The sequence below is a fragment of the Dinoponera quadriceps genome, unplaced genomic scaffold (assembly GCF_001313825.1).
Source record: "Dinoponera quadriceps isolate SergipeBrazil2010 unplaced genomic scaffold, ASM131382v1 scaffold628, whole genome shotgun sequence".
Taxonomy (NCBI): domain Eukaryota; kingdom Metazoa; phylum Arthropoda; class Insecta; order Hymenoptera; family Formicidae; genus Dinoponera; species Dinoponera quadriceps.
Genome location: NW_014554836.1, coordinates 897,706 through 915,005, shown reverse-complemented (window position 1 = coordinate 915,005; position 17,300 = coordinate 897,706). Strand labels below are relative to the sequence as shown.

Here is a 17,300-nt window from a genome sequence, read left to right as displayed (position 1 = left end):
TCCACCTGTAATTACGAAAGCGAGAAAGATCTACGAGCGAGACGCGAAACTCTCTCTCGATTCCCGCGAGCGATATAACGCTGCGCGCGCGTTCCGGTAATACGTTGGCGGAGAGAAAGAGATAAAATGCGATACAACCGCTCGTAAAAACGTCGAGGATTGATGCCGGCGAGTCGGCGCCGTCGCCTCCTCTTCGGCGTCTTCATCGCGAAAATTTACGCACTCCCGTATACTCTTTGTTCGCGTTCGAAGTCTCGCGATGAGACCCCCCCCCCCCCCCCNNCCCCGGCTGTGTACGGTGGAAACAAGGGAACGAGTCCCGCGCGCCACGGGCGCTCGGAGGAAGAAACGCAGACGGCGGGAACGCGATTGGGAGTCTCTCTCTCTCTCTCTCTCTCGGCGGTGCCCATAGATGCCCGAGAGCAAAATGGATCTCGTCGGATCCGTTCCTCTCCTGCGCGCTCATCCCGTAGATTTCTAGCCGGTAGGATCTCCACCGACCAGAAGAGATTCAGGATCCACCTCGGAACGGATATACCGACCCACCTATCCGGGTGTACATGCGCACCCACATATCTACGTGCGCACATCCACGCGTTCGTGCGTTCGTATACGTATATACGCGCACGTATACATGCGTGTGTGTGTGTGTGTGTATCGGACCAGGACGAATTTACAAGTGAAATTGCTCTCTCGGTCAGTTTCCACGGTGCGATTCAAGCGAGTGCGCCCACTACGTATATGTACACGCTTAGTCCCTGATGCGGGGGTGTATAAACCGGCATACGTATGCGGGCGAAGTAGTCGCTTCGAAAATCGATCCCTCTCTTGCCGCGAGAGAGAGAGAGAGAGAGAGAGCTGGACGAGTGTGAAACTTTAATAAAATTCCCGGACCACCTACTACGTCGCCTGTGCGGCATCGTGCACCTCGTCTCACCTCGAACCTCGTTCAAGCGGGTTGAGAGAACGAAGCGCGCGCCGCAGAAAGCGCGGAGAAGAGAGACGAACGTCCGCTTCGATCCCACAGACGACCCCCGACCTCGCGCGTGCGGCTATGCTAACTGGAGCAGGACAGGGGAACGTGCTCCTGAAATCTCGGCCCGTCATCTCTCGGCGAGTCCGATACGCCGAGTCGCGTGAAACGCAAATTATACGTAGCGGATATGACATGGTGCATGTGTGTAAGAGAGAGAAGGCGACTTGGACCGCGAACGGGCCGTGAATGACTATCCCCTCCTCTCTCTCTCTCTCTCTCTCTCTCGTACGAATCAAACGCGGCTGTACGACGTAAAAATATCGAAGAGTCGAGTATACATGGAGAGCTCGAATTAAAACTCCCGTTTTTAATTCGACCGATTGCAATAGGGAAAAAAGAGAAGAGAGGGAGGGTGGGAGAGAGGGAGAAGAAACAAAATTCGAACCAAGAGAGAGGGCGTTCGAGCGCCGAATTTTGCGCGATGCGGAGGTACTTCTGGCTCGCGACTATGGCCCGGTGTGCGCGTCGCGCGTACAATTCGATAAATATTGCCAGCACGAGCGCGCATTAAAAGTTCTCTCCCGTGTCGCGGAAAATAAACACGGTTTGATGCGAGACAAAACATAATTTGTTCCATATGTATGTGGTATTATCGATACTCGGCGTAACGCGATACTTCTGTTTGTAACTAGTCGAGTATGATTTTGTAAAACGATCATCACCGCGGGGAGTCGAATATCCCGCGAGCGACAGTGTGTGTGTGTGTGTGTGTGTGTGTGAGAGAGAGCAGCGCGATGCTGCGAATGAAACGCGCGTCCTGCGAATTAAAAATAACGATTTAATCAAGTCGAGCTTTTCCAAATCCAGTTCCACCCGATTTCCACGCAGGGAAAAAAAGCGGACGATGAACGATCGTGCCGCGCGAACGAATGCCGCTGCAGTTGTCATTTTCTTTCCGCTCTGTGACCTCTAGCCCCGTGTTCGTTAATTACCGGGGAAGAAGAAGACGGCCGCAAGAAGAAGACACAAGATTGACGACTCCTTCGTCTCGCGGTTTCGCGTTTCATTTCGTCCATAACTTCGAATCGAGATCCTCGTGATCGACAATGAACTTCGTGTTCCCGTTCAATGCGCGACCAGGGACAGATCCGGACGTGAAAGATTTACGGACACGTTCTCGCGTCGCTTAACCCTTAGATTGCGAATCGATACCTACAGCCGTTCGACGAAGGTCTTCGCTATGTGCGAACAGTATCTACAGGCGTTCGACACTCAACACGATACTCATGTGCGAGTAACGTCTTTAGGCGTTCTCATTTGTTAATATCGTAACGCACGGAAATGCTGCATCGTAATGACTAATGTTAGTTTCACGTTCGACTTGATATAATATATCCTCACGTCATATCCCGGGTCGAAACTTTAGTTCTACGTTGATTCTGCAAATTTCAATGAAGAATCTCAAAATACAACGTACAGCTGTTGAAGCTGCAAATAGTTGCTTATTGGTTTTTTGATGTTAAAGGAGTTCGAACAGGCACCCATTCAAGGATTATTTAACACATTTGATTATCTCAATATATTCTCGACGTCCTGCGCTCTCCTGCCTCTTTAATCTAATTTCTTGGCTGCTTCGTCGTAGCACTAACACTGACACTCACGCAGATATATAGATTCGATAAGCACACATTAATGAACGCGACGAGAGCCCGAAATATTCCAGTCAATCGACGCGAATTATAAATAACACATCGACACATGCACTCCGTGTATACGTGTATCGCTCGCCGACTCGAGATGTAATGGGAAAACGTGCGGTGCGCGAGGGGTACGTTCAACCTTCTTGAAGGTCCGGGATGTTTTGATTGTATGATCTCGGCATTCAGTGATAAGCGGCGCCGGTTGACAATTGATGGAAGGGGGGGAGAAGTTTACATTTCTCGCCCTCATTGTTTCGGTATTCTCGCGCGTTGCGTACCTTAGCACGGCCGAGGGTCAATGACGTCACGAGCCGGCGAATTACAACTCCCTCACGAGTGACGAAAATATATTATCTCCCTTGAAATATATTAATAATATTAAATATCGAATTCTCGTCGGCACCGCCACAATTAACATGTGATCCTCCGGCTGACTGACTCGTATCTGCACGAGTTGGTCTCCGAAGCGTCACAACGAAGCGGCCAGGGGTAGAAATCGAGTAGTTAGGAGGAAGTATGACGCCGAGACACGGGCAACGATCGTCTTGCTCTTACGAGCGGCTCGCAGTCTAAGGGTTAACAATTTTACAACAGGAGAGAGAGAGAGAGAGAGAGGGAGGAGGCGAAACGACACGGGGCGTCGGGCGAGAAAGAGCGGCGTCACTAAAAAAAATTGACCAATTTAAAAGGATAGTTTAAAAAGCGGAGGTGACGAAGGAAGGCAGAGATGGCAGGTGAATATCACGGACACCGGTGCACTTTCGCCTTGATTAAAAATTAACGTACACTTTGGCTGTGCATCGGAGCACGTAGTAAAAACACTCGGTCGCTCGTGACTAAAACGAGTGGCAATTACGAGCGATGTCTCTCAGAAGGGGCCCGGGCTAAGGAAAGAGATTAAAAAACGGGGACGCGCGGCGAAACGATAGCGCGCGGCGCGGGAGAGCGAGCGAGCGCGACGGAGAAGACGGGAGGGAGCGCGCCAGCGGGAGAAAGACGGCCGCGCGGAAAATTAAACGTCGCCCGGGACGGTGTTTAACGTGGAGAGAGATATCAAAAGGATTCGAATTCATTAATCTTAGAAATGGCCCGGGTAGTCAGATGGCTCCATTCTCGCGCGCAAGCCAAATATCTCGAATCTTTTTACGACGTAATGCGACTTTAACTCGTTTAACCCGTTTACCATCGCAGTCCGCTCGGAAAATTCCGCCGTATCTTTTCCTCGCGACGGCGCAGCTGACGCTTTCGCGCGCACCACGACAGACGTCGAGCGGAAGCCGGTACACACGATTGCGTCTTCGCGCAGCGTCGATTATCCGCCAACGCCACGTGTCCTGTCGCGATTTTAATTCGACCGAAATACAGTTTTAAAGGCTCGGAATAAACCGTTTTTTTTTTTACATTTTTCCGCAGAGTTTTTCGGTTTCTTCTCGCGGATAAATGAAACAAATCGGCAAACTTCATGTTTCTCAAATTTTTCCGCAGATTTTTCATTTTATTTTTTTTCGAAGAAAAATTGAAGAGAGCGATTTTTTTTTAACTTGAGATTTTCTATCGCCGCGTACGGGAGGGAGTAACGCAGCGACGAGACTTGTACCGACGTACTTGCACGAGAGCAGTGCGCGTTTTGTTCACAGGTACCCCGGTACCCTTCGAGTTCACCCCGCTGCTCGGGGGTCTGATCGGCGTGGTGACCGCGCTGTTGCTCGTCACCGTCACCATTCTGGCCGCGCTGAAAATGCGGAGCGAGAGACGAGCTCAAAGGCCCGGAGATTTACCTCTGAAGAAAGCCACCGCGCCGAGTTCCGAGGACCTTTACGACGCGGACGACAGGAATCCGGACGTCGTGCCGACCAACAAAGGTGCGTCCGCCAAGACCGACTTTTTTGCGCGCACGCGAGAGCACACAGGAGGACGTGGATTGATTGGAGTGAAAAGGGAAGAAAGAGAGAGAGAGCAAGAAGTGAAAACCGAAAGAACGTAAACGTCAATGTTCAAAGAGAGCGTTTCCGGAAAAATTAGAAACGGTCGCGTCGAGTAAAATCCCGAGTTCCGGTTGCGCCGCGCGGGCGGTTTTGCGCCGTCCGATCGTTCAACGCGTTCGCGTCGTTCGACGGGCGCGCCGAACTCTAAACCGGCGGGAAATGCGTAAATAAATAAATAAAACGAGAAAAAAAAATCCCCGAAAGCTCCCATCGCGGACATACGGCATAACATATCCGACTGCGAAGCGCACGGTTGGGAAAATTCGGACAATGTACGAAATTATTTGACCGCGTAAATCGTACGGTAACGCAACGTCGCTGGTACACGAATAACGCTGCTGCGCGTACGCGCACACGTCGCGTGATATGTCGATCGACATACTCGCGCGCGCGCGTGCTCGTCCTGAAAATTTCAAACGAACGCGCTCTGCGCGTGCTGTAAGGACGAGCGCGCAGCGCGAACACACGCCACTCTGGCTTGTGACGATGCGAAACAAATTCCGAATTTTTACCGAACGAGCGTTCTCGAAGAGGATCTCAACGAACGCTCGCGATCCTATCGATTCGTTGATTTTTCTACGGGACGTATTATATCTCCCGATTTTTTTAATGCTACTTTGACGCTCTCAAGAACAGCTTGAGCTCGCTTAGACGGTTCGCAGATTAGTAAAAACTTTGTTCTCTTTTCTTTCTTCGAAAGCGCGTTTAATGAAATGAAATAAATGAAGAAAAATCAATATTTGAGTCCAGTTGAGCTACATTGCAATATATCTTATCTTGGGATATCCCAGATTTTTTTTCAAGCAAGAACAAATCTTAAATATGAAGAAAAACATTTAAATTGCGAATTTTTCAGAAGAGCTCAAAAATAAGATTACAGTTCTTCACTTTATGAACATTATTTTGCCGAGGTCGTAGTTACTTTCTATTTTCTTTTAATCTGAGACAACATTCAAGGAAATCGCGTACATTCGAACATGAGAGCGCTCCATTTACGCACGAGAGAAAGGAAAAGAGGAAAGAAGGGCGGGCGGGAGGGACCGACAGGGTTAACGTCGCGATTCCGAGGCCGCGTGACGATCGGCTCGACGGAAATTTTATCAGCTACATTGGCCGTCGCCGCCGTCGGCTTTCAAGCGTAATATCTGATTGACAGCGATCGAGAACACTCGGCCGGGCGAGTGTACTCGAGACCGGAAATTCAGCGGACTCTATTGCGAGCGCAGCCGCGATTCGTTAACGGCATCGCGCAAACGTTACGCTATGCTATGCGTCATTACGTCGCTCGCAATAATACCATCGCTCCGCGTTGGCGAACGGTTAACGGGTGGTTGGCGGGACGGGTGAAGGGAGGGTCGACGTATAGAGAACTTAACCCGCAACTTGTTAATAAATTACTCGGCCGATTACCAGGCGGACTTGTTCACCGGGCACGCTATTGCGAATCCGATGTATATCCGATACGCAACGTTCGAATGGTCGCGTGAACGCGATCAAGTCGAGTAGCCTTTGCCGTTTGTAATTCAGGAATTGTCGCAACTGCGACAAGAAATCGCAGATCTTTCATAATGCGAAATAGAGTCGTTTCAGTTTTTGGCCTGCGCCTTTTCGGGACTTTTCTTTCTCTCGCAATGAGATAAAAAGTAAAAGTATCGATACTCGGACACTTATGTAAACCTCAACATTCTTAATGTTTTGGTCTTTAAATACGAATATCTAAACATCCAACACATAATATGTGTACCGAGAAAACCCTGTATTTTGCAAACAGCACGCAAAATTTCGAGTTATTGATTAAAGAACTCTTTGTACACGGTCATTTTCAATAATTAATAATTCGAAATTTTGTATATTGTTTGCATAATGGTGCAGTGCTTTTTTATTCATCTCCATTCGTTCTAAGCCTTTACGAAATTTGTCCCTGTTTGCCCGGGACCTCCTATATATTCTACATTAAATGTTTAAATATTCATATTTAAAGATCAAAACAATAATAAGAATGTCCATGTTTAGATATGTGTCCGGATAGTGATATTTTTATTTTAATACCGATCTGAAAGTTCATCTAGAGCTCATGACAGCTCTGAATCGTCAAGCGCGGACGTCATTTTCTCGTGAATAATCGAGCGCGCTATCTGTTCATATTCAGATCCAAAATGCGGGACGAATCGATTGATAAACGAGAGAGAGAGAGAGAAAGAGAGAGGGAGGGAGGGAGGGAAGGAAGGAAATATGGAGTGTTAATTTAATAAATAAAATTACTCTCTGTGCCCGCGCCGCGTTACTTAGTTAATTATTTAATTACCACCGGAACTATACGGTTAGTCGCGAATTACTATTTAATCAACGTATCGTATCAACACTCTCGTTCCGTCGACAAATCGAGCCCCGTGTTATCCATACATTCGTAATGCCTTGTAGTTATCGGTTTAATGCGCGCACAAAGTTTGGCGCGCGTCGGCTCGTTATATTAATGATTAGATTGGGTTTAACGAGGCATAAATAAGTACTCGTTCGGCGGTTTTCTTTCGATGAATCATACAGAATCCCCGGAAGCGTAGTTGACAGCACCCGATGAATGTTCAACGAAATGAATGTTTTACGCGCCTCCCTCGTGTTTTACAGCGCGAGGAGCGTTCGAAAAGCTCGTGTTCACGCGCGAGATAAGTCTGGTGTCTATTAATTAGTGTCTCTAAAGAGCGTTCGCGAAGAAGCGAACTTTTCGAACGGCGGAAAGAGAGAAACGGAGATGTTTCACGTGTGCATGAAACGAAAGATTCAGATTACCAGCTGACCGGGTCAACGTCCGGCACGCCGTTAGCGACGCAAAACACACCGGACGGTCTTCCGCCGTCGTCCCTTCCGGCCCAGCAGACGAACAATCACCTGCAAGGACTTCCCGCCTATTCGCATAACGACTACAACAATTACCCGACGTTGCCGGTGAGTACCGCGAGAGCGGAGATTCCGCTAATGAAATTTATTAATTTCCCCGGGCCCGGCCGCGACGGAGAGAACGAGCGGCCGACCAAACGTTGACTCTTACTACCCATTCTCCAGCCGCTCTTCCTCTATCCGTCTCGGCTCGCCGCCGTCCGTTAATTCCACGCCGTGTCTTCTGCGACCTCTGTACGTAATTCTATTGTAAATGTAATTCTTTTCAATAAATTGTCGCATGTGTGTCACTTTGTTCCTTTGTCTCATTTAATTTCTGCTTTCATTTCGATATTAATTGACGGGGACTAATTGAGATTGTTGGTTAAGCGATACCTGTGTATGTTGGGTAACGCGCACGCTGGAGCTGAATGGTATGTTGTGCGAAATACTTTAGAGACAAATAATCGTCGCATACACGCAAAAGGCAATTCTCCGACAAACCAACAATTCCCTTCAGGTTCCTTGTTAAATTATACTTTGTTGCCCCGCACTCGGCACACTCGCGGTATATACACATACGTACATTCACACGCGCACGTATATGTATACAGGCGGCACCAGCCATTACATGTAAATGGGTGCGCTCTGATTTCACGAAACGTAAGTGAATGCAGTACGTTGGCGTTCGCAGCAAAGAGGAATTCAAACAATTAAAGTCGATGGTTTAAATCACGGGAATTTCGTTAGTCCGACGGGCGGGGCGTTTTAATAAAGTTAATAGGTTCATCCAATGAGATGGGAAACTGAGGAAGTGGAGTGCAAAGAAACGGGAACGAGGCAGCCTCGGCCGAATCGCGCTCCCGTTGTTACTGTCGCGTCCTTCCCTTTTCCTTCCGTGCTCGAGAGAAGCTCGGGGGCTGACGTTTTCAAGAAAGTCCTCGAGCGGTGTAGTTTGAAATAACAGTATCCGTCCGAGGGGAATGGTGGCGGTGGCCGCGCGCTGCGTAAAGTTTCAACCGGAAAGCAACGCTTCTTCGCAGTTCGAAAGTAGAAAATTGCGCTGTCCGCGTCTTCTCTACCGATTTTGAGAGACACTCCGAGGTCGCTCGACGAGAGAGAAAGAGAGATTCCGACGTTAAGACTGCACGCGGTGCACGCTTTCACCGAACGCCGCGATTCCTCCCAGTCACGGGAAAAATCGCTCCTCGGCGACGAATCGCGACGTATAAATTTACGAGCTCGTAATTACGTGATTATTCGTCGCGCGACAAACACGAATTAAAACGCACCCTCTCGCGCCCTTTTGTTCCGCCTTCCTCCGCACGGGGTATAGGTATACCCTCTTTCAGATTTTCCCTGATCCTCTCGAGCTCCTTTCGTCACGAGCCACTGAAACTTCACCCTCAATTTCACACCAAATTAATTGCTAATTACTGCGGGGATCTAAAGTTCCGTTAGCGAAACCTCGGCAAGAACAAGACTCTGGAGTGGAAAACTTTGATTATCGCTAAGGATTTTCCTGTTCCATTTACCCGCCTTATGGTTAATTGTTGCGTTTTTTCCTCTTCTCACTTTTTCTCCCCTTCCCACTTTCTTTTTTTTGCATTTTCTTATTGTACCGATTTTTCCGCCGGATTTGGCGGATTCTTCGCCGGAATCAACAGCCAGTAGCGGCGGCGAACGCCGACTTCAAAAATTTCTCGCGATCCGGAGTGCCCGCCGGAGATTCGTCGGAGTTTCGCGAAGTTCCGGAGAATATGCTAAGGGGGAGAAAAAGGAAGGGTTGAAAAATATAAGTGTTCTAATAAGACGGGCGGCCGAGAGCTCCGTTTTCTCCGCGGGGACGGAATCTACGACGGTGCTCGAGCGTTTCTCGCCTTTCGCGTTAATCCGTTCCAAAGACAAAAGAGCCAACGTGTGTCTGCCGCACGTCGTCCTCGCGCGCGCGTTCTCCGGGAGAACATTCCCCGCGCTGTTTTGCGTCCAATTTATAGGAAATGGCGCGCGCGGGCACTCGAGAGCCGCCGTTCTCGTCCTAAACAGTCGAAGGAACGCGCGCCGTCAAAAGTTTCCGTGATACGAGCCAACTAGTACCGGGCGGTCGGTCCCTCAGGAATATTCAGGAATGAAAATTCCGAAAGTTAGACCTGTCCGCATTATCTAAGTCCCGGGGACTAGAGAGAAACGTCCCCCCCCCCCTCCCTGCCTTCCGTACCCCCGAAGTCCCGCGAAAACTACCTCCAGTTTCTTAGAAAGGCTCCGGTCCTATCTCGGAGAAGTTGGCCGCGTCTCTCGGCTTCAAGCGGATTATTTAAATGCCGGCTGAGCGCGCGCGCGCAGGCGTGTATGTAACTGGTTTGCATTTACTTTGGCGGATTACGCTGCGCGCGCCCGCATAGCGCCACACACGCGCGGCCACACGCACAACATCTATAACTCAACACGCTAATGTATCGAAATTAGCTTAATCTCCTGTTCCCCACGTGTCATTAGACATCCGAGTGGACTTGTTGCGTAATACACGGCCGATTCGATCGATCGAAACAATACACGCGCTCAGTCCATAATCGGATTCGAGGCTCATGTAGGACTCAGCGATCATCGTACGATTCAATGAACCCCGTTCGGCTAGAGCCAGACAGAAAGGAGCTCTCGCGGCCGCGTTCCCGAACATCCACTCACGCTATTAGAGATCCCCCTTGCCGCGAAAGGCTTAATGACTTCACATTATCGGTGCGAGAGAGAGCGAGAGAGCCTGTTGCTCGTATTACACCGCCGCTGTTAATACGAAGTCAAGTACCCGCAGGAATCTGCGTAATTACGTCTCCGGGTAACGTTTTAGCGACTTAGAACCGCCGTGAACCCGATTTAAAGCCTGCCCATCGCTCCGGAATAAACAATCTCATGTCGTTACAGCCCTTATGAGGAAGACAGGATGTCAGTGGCAAGGGTCGTCGTTGCAGTGTGTGTGTGTGTGTATAATCCGATTCCTTGGATAACTCTTTCAGGATCCCTCTCAGCAGTTTCCTGGACGACTCCTCTGTCCCTGCTACCGGTACCGACGGTTTTTGTGTAGCGTGTCCTGATTTTCCTTCTTCCAGCTGTCCGGCGAGGTGACGTACGCGGAACTGTGCCTGGCGAGGCCCACCACCCTGTCGACCCTGGCGACCGACGCCAAATTGGCGAGCCTCGGCGGAGTCGGCGGTCTGGGTGGTCTTCAGGGTTACGGCAGCGGTCTGGGGGTGATCGTGGGCGGCAAGCCGTACGCGAAAGAGGCGACGGTATACGCGTGCATCGACCACAACGCGAGGCCGGGCAAGATGGAGGTATCCAACGCGCCGTCGTGCGCGGTGACCCCCCTGTCGACGGCGGGCGTGCTCCAGGACTCGACCGTCTCCACTATGAGCGGCGGCAAGCAGCACCATCCGGCGAGGGAGGTCGTCACTGTCCGCACGCCCCTCATCTCGACCCAGGAGAGTTGCGTATAGGGACGCGACTCCGACGCGCTCAACGTCAACGAGTACTACGTCTGATATGGCCGCCTCGTGGCGATCGTGCGCGTCCCAAAACCGACGACGGATTCCCAGGACTTACCGCTGCTACCACGGCTCCGAGTAACGTCCTCGAGCTCCAGAAGAAGGATACGTCTGACCGGATGAATCTCGCGAGTTTCGTTCCCGGGTACGCGCGAGTGACGCGGGGCCGCGGTGGAAAGAGAGACCTTGCGCCGAGGATGAGACCACTGATATTGCTGCTACTATTACTATTACTAACCGGACGATGACCGTGAATACACGACGACCGCGGAGAACGATCGGGTTGCCGCGCTTCGCTCAATGTTCCCGAGGACATACGGTAACGAGAAACGTAACAGCCAAGACGACTACGCGGAACACAGTTCGAGAACACGCGGCGGTCCTCTCGCGACCTCTTGCCGAGACAGCAGCCGATGATCTATGAAAGTTCAAGACTGACCGAATCATAATTTTAAAGAATACGTATCGAGAGATAACGACTCCAATACCCACGACTGCCACCTAAACACAGCGAACGCGCGCTCGTTCGATTCGAATTGTGTTTCGCATTTACAGGGAATACGGCTGACAGGACGCGCTTTGTCATACGGAGATGAAAACCAGGTAAGAGACAAGATAACCGCGATAGTGCGCGGAAGAGGAGCACGCCTGACAGAAACGAACCGATCGATCCTAACCGAAAGCTTCCCCCGGAAGGGAAGAAGAGGCTCTTTTGGATTTCGGAACAAGTTCATGAAATTCTTTTTTATATCGTAGTAAAAAGTATCTCGATTACACACACACATATACACATACCGCGCTATCGATCGGGGCGAGGCGAATTCGCTCGAGCACGAGAATACCCCGCGTAATCGTTCTGATTCGAAAGAGGAAGAGAGAAGGAATATCGGCTAAGACTCCGCGAATATATTCAGCCGTGAAAGATCCCGCCGATTGACTGCACGGCCGATGGGGCGGAAGGGAACACGTCTAAAAACGTAGGTTCCCCGCGCACTCCGCTGGTGTTCGTACGGCGTGCGCGCAGAGGACGGCGAGATCGATGTACCTATGTCGCGCGCGACGGCGAATGTAGATTTTCTATCCCGTGGAGTATACTTTGTATTACAAAGTAGGTACCGGGGATAAAGGGAGATCGTTGCGTTGAGTGTATTTTCGCGGAATAGCGCGTCTTTATCGACGATATGCGCACTCGGGAGTGTCGTATCGTGTCGATTACGTCGCATCAAGTGCAACGATCAATTCCGCGAGGAAGGGGAGGAGAGCGAGAGGCGGATCCGCGCACGGAGGAGATCGACTTGTTCCGCGGAAAATCCCCCAAATATTTCCGCACGCGACTCGACGCGACCCGACACAAAGGGAAACAAGTGCGGCGTGTAAAACATCGGCGTCGTGCTCATCCGTTCCCCGCGCGGCATCGTGCACAAATTAATTATCAGGGAAGTAACGAAGTAATTAATCGGCCAATGGCGCCTCGACGATCGATTCATCGATCTTCCACACGCACGGACACGCGTGTAATTGCAGCGCGCGGACGACGCGTGAAAATTCCACCGCGTATGTAAGTTGAAACTCGCAGCGTGTCGCGCGTCGATGTCAACTGATTAATTAAACTCGGCCGCACATTCAGCCCGACTTACTTAGAGGCAGCGCGCACGCGGGAACTTACGAGGCGAGAGTAAATTTGCCGGCTATAAAATAAGCGACTATCGATCTCTTCCGGCGCGCGTCCGACCGCCGAAGCCGTTCGTTACCTTTCCATCGTTTTACATCTCTCTAGTCTATTTGTACGGCTTTTCTTATCCGACGCGCGTGCGAACGCGCCAGGAACGTTTCTCGCGTCGATGTGTTTCTCGCGCGCGCCCGAAACCAAACGAAACGCGCGCGAGGACTTTCCTTCAAGACGTATACCTGACGTACACCGATGTCCCGGTTACGCGTGTGTGAGAACGTTGTAAATAGCGACTACTCCTCGTACGCGAGGACACCGAATAAATCTAGATTAATTATCGAAATTACCGTGTGCGCTGATCGAAAGAGAGAGAGAGAGAGAGAGAGGGCGTGCTCTGCGCTTCGAAGATATGTATATTAATTAAACAAACGTACCTTGTACATTGCGCATCGTTCACTAGCGGCGAGCAACCGCGCGTTATCCTCGTAATTAAATTTGAGTTCGGTCGGAGGACAGTTTGCGACGGGATCGTCATTCGTACCGTGAACAGAGACAATAACGTTGCAGCGCGTCGTTAAATTAAAAGCGGCCCGCGAACGATCCGAATTATATCGCGCAGTGTTACTCGAAACTTAATTAAAGCTTAAACTCCTTCCTTTTTCCTCTCTCTCTTGGAATATTGGCATTAAGCAATTTGAATAATACTCTGTTCTTTTCTTTTTTTTTTCTTTTTTATTATCGGTTATCGACTTTTGCATCGTCGACGAGCTCTCGCTTGCGATCGCACGTATCATCAGATCATTAGAGGGGAAGTGCCCGAGGCTGGATCGAAAATACGCCCGAGGAGAGATGACTTATTCCAATAATAAGAGCGATAATAATTTTACGGATGCGGATCTCGCGCGCGTGCGTGGGGGCCTCCGCACAGGTTCACATCGAGTCGCGCGACACACTAAACGCGATATAATTCATCGTTTAGCGGCCGATTTATCTTCGCTCCCCGCCGATCCCTTTACGAAATAGACTGACGTGACGTGCGTTATTTTACGACGAAATCCTCCGGACAAACCTGTGTCCCGGGACTGCCAAAACGCGCACAACTCCCGCACGACTGCCATGTCGCATTCATTTTCATTAAGTTCGTCGAGAAATAACGAAGAGCGATCGGAGAAATAGTACCTTTCGCGCGTCGCTGTACGTTGTGCACCGTACAAATGTACACGCGTGTACATCTTAGAAATACACACACACACACACACACACACACACATATATACACATACATCGATCCTCGTAGCGTTTACGCGCGGCGGAGACAGTGTAAATACCCTGTATATAAGGACATCGAGAAAAGAGAGAGACTTTATTCGCGAGAGATGCCCGAGGTTAAACCCCCTACGTCTTCTTCGAGGGACGACGGAACAGGCACGAAGGATCGTTATCGACGGATCCGTTAACGGCATTACGAGGTACGTTCTACCAGGGAAATGTATTGAGCGGTACCGTGCCGGCGGTACACGCGAAAGGAGGAGGATAATGATCCTAGCGCGCGAATTCTCCTCGCCTTAAGTAGAACCGCTCGGAATTTTCGGGATTATTACGTCGCGCCAATCGTATCTTTAATTTCTCCTTTAATTGTGACGATTTTCGTTTTATTTCTTTTTTAAATTGTATATCACTTCTCTTTTCCCGATTCTAATTGATATTACTAACGTTAATTAACGTGCAACGTAATCCGTTATCGACCGTCGTCGCCGTCGTCATCGGTCGACGAGCGCGAAGAAAGTCGTGACGTAACGTGAGCGTTCCTTCGTATACGCCCCCTTCGTAATTTGTAAGATATATGCTCCGATGTACAGCGCCGATATTTTTTCAGAGTGTGCGTAATACAATACCTCCGCGTATATCGTGAAGTCTCGAGTCGCGCGCCCAATTAGGCGGGCGCCCGTTTAAAGGGCGGAACTGTATAATTAAACGATCGGATTGCGATTAATGGTCAGACAAAGAAATAAAGATATGTATATGTACGTGTACGTATGTGTATATGCACGTGTGCCTGGTATGCGTGCGTGTGAGCGCGAAGATGCGAATCTATCTTTCACCGTGTGTACGTGTGTGTGTGCGTGTGTGCATGCGTGTGCACGTGTGTACGTATCATGCGATTGCGGTAACTCTGCGACCGAAAAAAACTCCAGGATTCAAAGTAATAAAGAAAGATAAAAGAATAAAGATATATATGTGTGTGTATGTACGAATGTGTGTGCGTTTTTCTTGCTGTCTCATGATTTTTCTCTCGTGAATTATCTCACCGGTGCGGAGGTGCCATTTGCGTTAATCTCGCCGCATTTATCTTGGGCAATCGACAATATCGAATACGTCGAGGTAATTTCGGTTCTCGCACGCGTGTGCGCGCGCGAAAGAGAGAGAGAGGAAGAGGGCGTTTTCGACGGACGGACCGACGGATAAACGGACAAACGGATCGATAGTTTGAGATACAATTTATATACGACTTATTTCCATTAAAGTCGCGCTTTTCCTACACCCCTTTACAGCCGGAAGAATATCGCACGGTTATCTTCCCGATAAGAGGATTCTTCAGGAATTCACGGAAGGGTTGAAACGGGTCGCTCCTCTCTTTTTCTTACGGAAGCATCCGGCGGCGCTCGAACGAGATCGAAGTGGACGAAGGAAAGAAAATTATTCCTCGAGTGCTTCGCGATTGAATCCACGTAAGATCGATTTTCCTCCCGTTTCACAAAAGGGCACCCTTAATATATATATATATATATATACATCGCGAGCCGAACTGTTCTTTCCCTCGGTATTGTGCCGCTCTTTCGCGCGCGCGAGATGTGCTTTAATATAAAATATTATCTTCCGTTCTTTCGCATAACGATACAATTTCCCTACATAATTACTACGTCGTTCTCCGAGAGTTCGCTGCAATCATAATTAAACAATACTTTTCGTCTTCTTAGATTTGCAAGTTAAGATTCTCCCTATTGTTTCCGATGAGATTCAAAGAGGTCACTCGCTCTCCCTACGTAATTGCTTTAGGAAAAATGAGACCAAGGGAAAGAGAAAGGAAGAGGAAGAGAGAGAGAGAGAGAGAGAGAGAGAGAGAGAGAGAGAGAGAGAGAGAGAGAGAAAAAGAAGAAAAGAGCGACGAGAGATTTTCGCGTCCCTCCCGGAGAAATTGTGGGCCCGGCATTTCGATGAAGTTACAATTTCATACGCGCCACGTACGATGCATTTACGACGAGCGTGGGTGGAGGGTGGGATCACCCGGTATACCGGTACACGTGTACAAAAGTTCGATTGCCGGAATCCTTCCGGTTTCGCAGGTATTTTAAGCACGCACACCGTTAACGATCGCACACGGTTTCTCCTCCTCGCGGCTGTTCCTCCTCCTCGTCCTCCTAAATTCTCGCTTCTCGCATGCTACAATACATTCCAGGTTTCCTGTCAAATACCGCGGGCACGTGTGAATGCGGCTCGTTTCGCCGCTACGGGGGAATTTTGACGGTAATAAAGAAACGATGATGGTCCGCACGAGTTTCCGCTCTCGCAATGACCTCTTCCCGTCCCTCCCTTCCACCCTCTTCTGCTCCTCCTCTTGCCGTAAGTCTCGCGTGAAAGTATGAACACCCACGACGAGCAATTACAGGCTGTTACGAGCGCCGTTGCCCGGTGTGGTGTTGCATTTCGAACGCGGGCGCGCATTACGTTCGGTGTCGAGTGTAGTTTCGAGGCACGCGAAATTTGTTGTTCCCGCGGCGGGATTTTCCCCTCTACGTTCTCACGTGCATCTCTTTCTCGACGAATGAATTCCGACGAGCTCATTATTCACCCTCTCTCTTCCTCTCTCTCAGCGAGGTCCCTCCTCGTCTCGGCGTGCGATCGATCAAAGGCGGCGGCGGGCGAAGCGCGACGATGCAAAAAAGCGTTGAACGTTCGCGCGAAATTTCGCGAATAAGAACCGGCTGGCCGGCTAAATCGCCGGCTCGTCCGGACAGGCTCCGCTTTCATTTCGTTCCACTACAGAGTCCCCCCCCATCGCCTGCTTTGTAACGGGCCTGCATTGCGGCGTGCATGCAGCCGCGCGAGAAGCTTCGGGGGTTAAAGGTGACCAAGCGCGCGCGCCAGTTTCAAAAGAAGCCCCTACATGAAAATCTGCGCCGGCTTATCGAATCTGAAAGTCAATTTTTGCCTCCGTCGCGCAGACGGAGCCAACGCCGCCGTCGTCGCCGGCGCGTCGTGTGTGCGCTCGAATCTATTAGCTTGTCCCGGAAGCGTCAAAAGCGGCAAAAGCGTCAAAAGTCTTTTTGCCGGGGAATATTCATCGTGCCCGGTTATCACCGCGATAACCGCCGCACAATCCCGAGTTCCTGGCATCCGTAATCCATCCCGCACACAACACCGATACTCGGCCGGGTTCTCACCCCCTTCGGATATCCATCGGATATTCGAGTCGCACCGCAACGATGTACCGAGAATTTATTGGTCGTTAATAACAATGACACGCGAAGTAGAGACGCAGATGAATGGGGGGGGGGG

At 50.1% G+C, this 17,300-nt stretch overlaps 1 protein-coding gene and 1 long non-coding RNA gene across 8 annotated transcripts in view; one reads left to right on the top strand and one right to left on the bottom strand.

The window, feature by feature from the left end:
- LOC106742292 (hemicentin-1-like) overlaps positions 1–15,869 on the top strand; it is a 357,051-nt gene extending 341,182 nt beyond the window's left edge. For 5 of the 7 annotated variants that reach the window (XM_014615102.1, XM_014615106.1, XM_014615101.1 and 2 more), the window contains 3 exons: positions 4,296–4,538; positions 7,438–7,604; positions 10,640–15,869. In XM_014615102.1, coding sequence (XP_014470588.1) covers positions 4,296–4,538; positions 7,438–7,604; positions 10,640–11,026 — 797 coding nt within the window. In that variant the 3' untranslated portion in view covers positions 11,027–15,869. Of the gene's footprint in view, positions 1–4,295; positions 4,539–7,437; positions 8,827–10,639 lie in introns of those variants that run through there. The other 2 variants (XM_014615105.1, XM_014615107.1) reach the window with 2 other exon arrangements.
- Positions 1–17,300, bottom strand: part of LOC106742294 — a 119,741-nt gene that overhangs the window by 73,656 nt on the left and 28,785 nt on the right. The window lies entirely within an intron of this gene.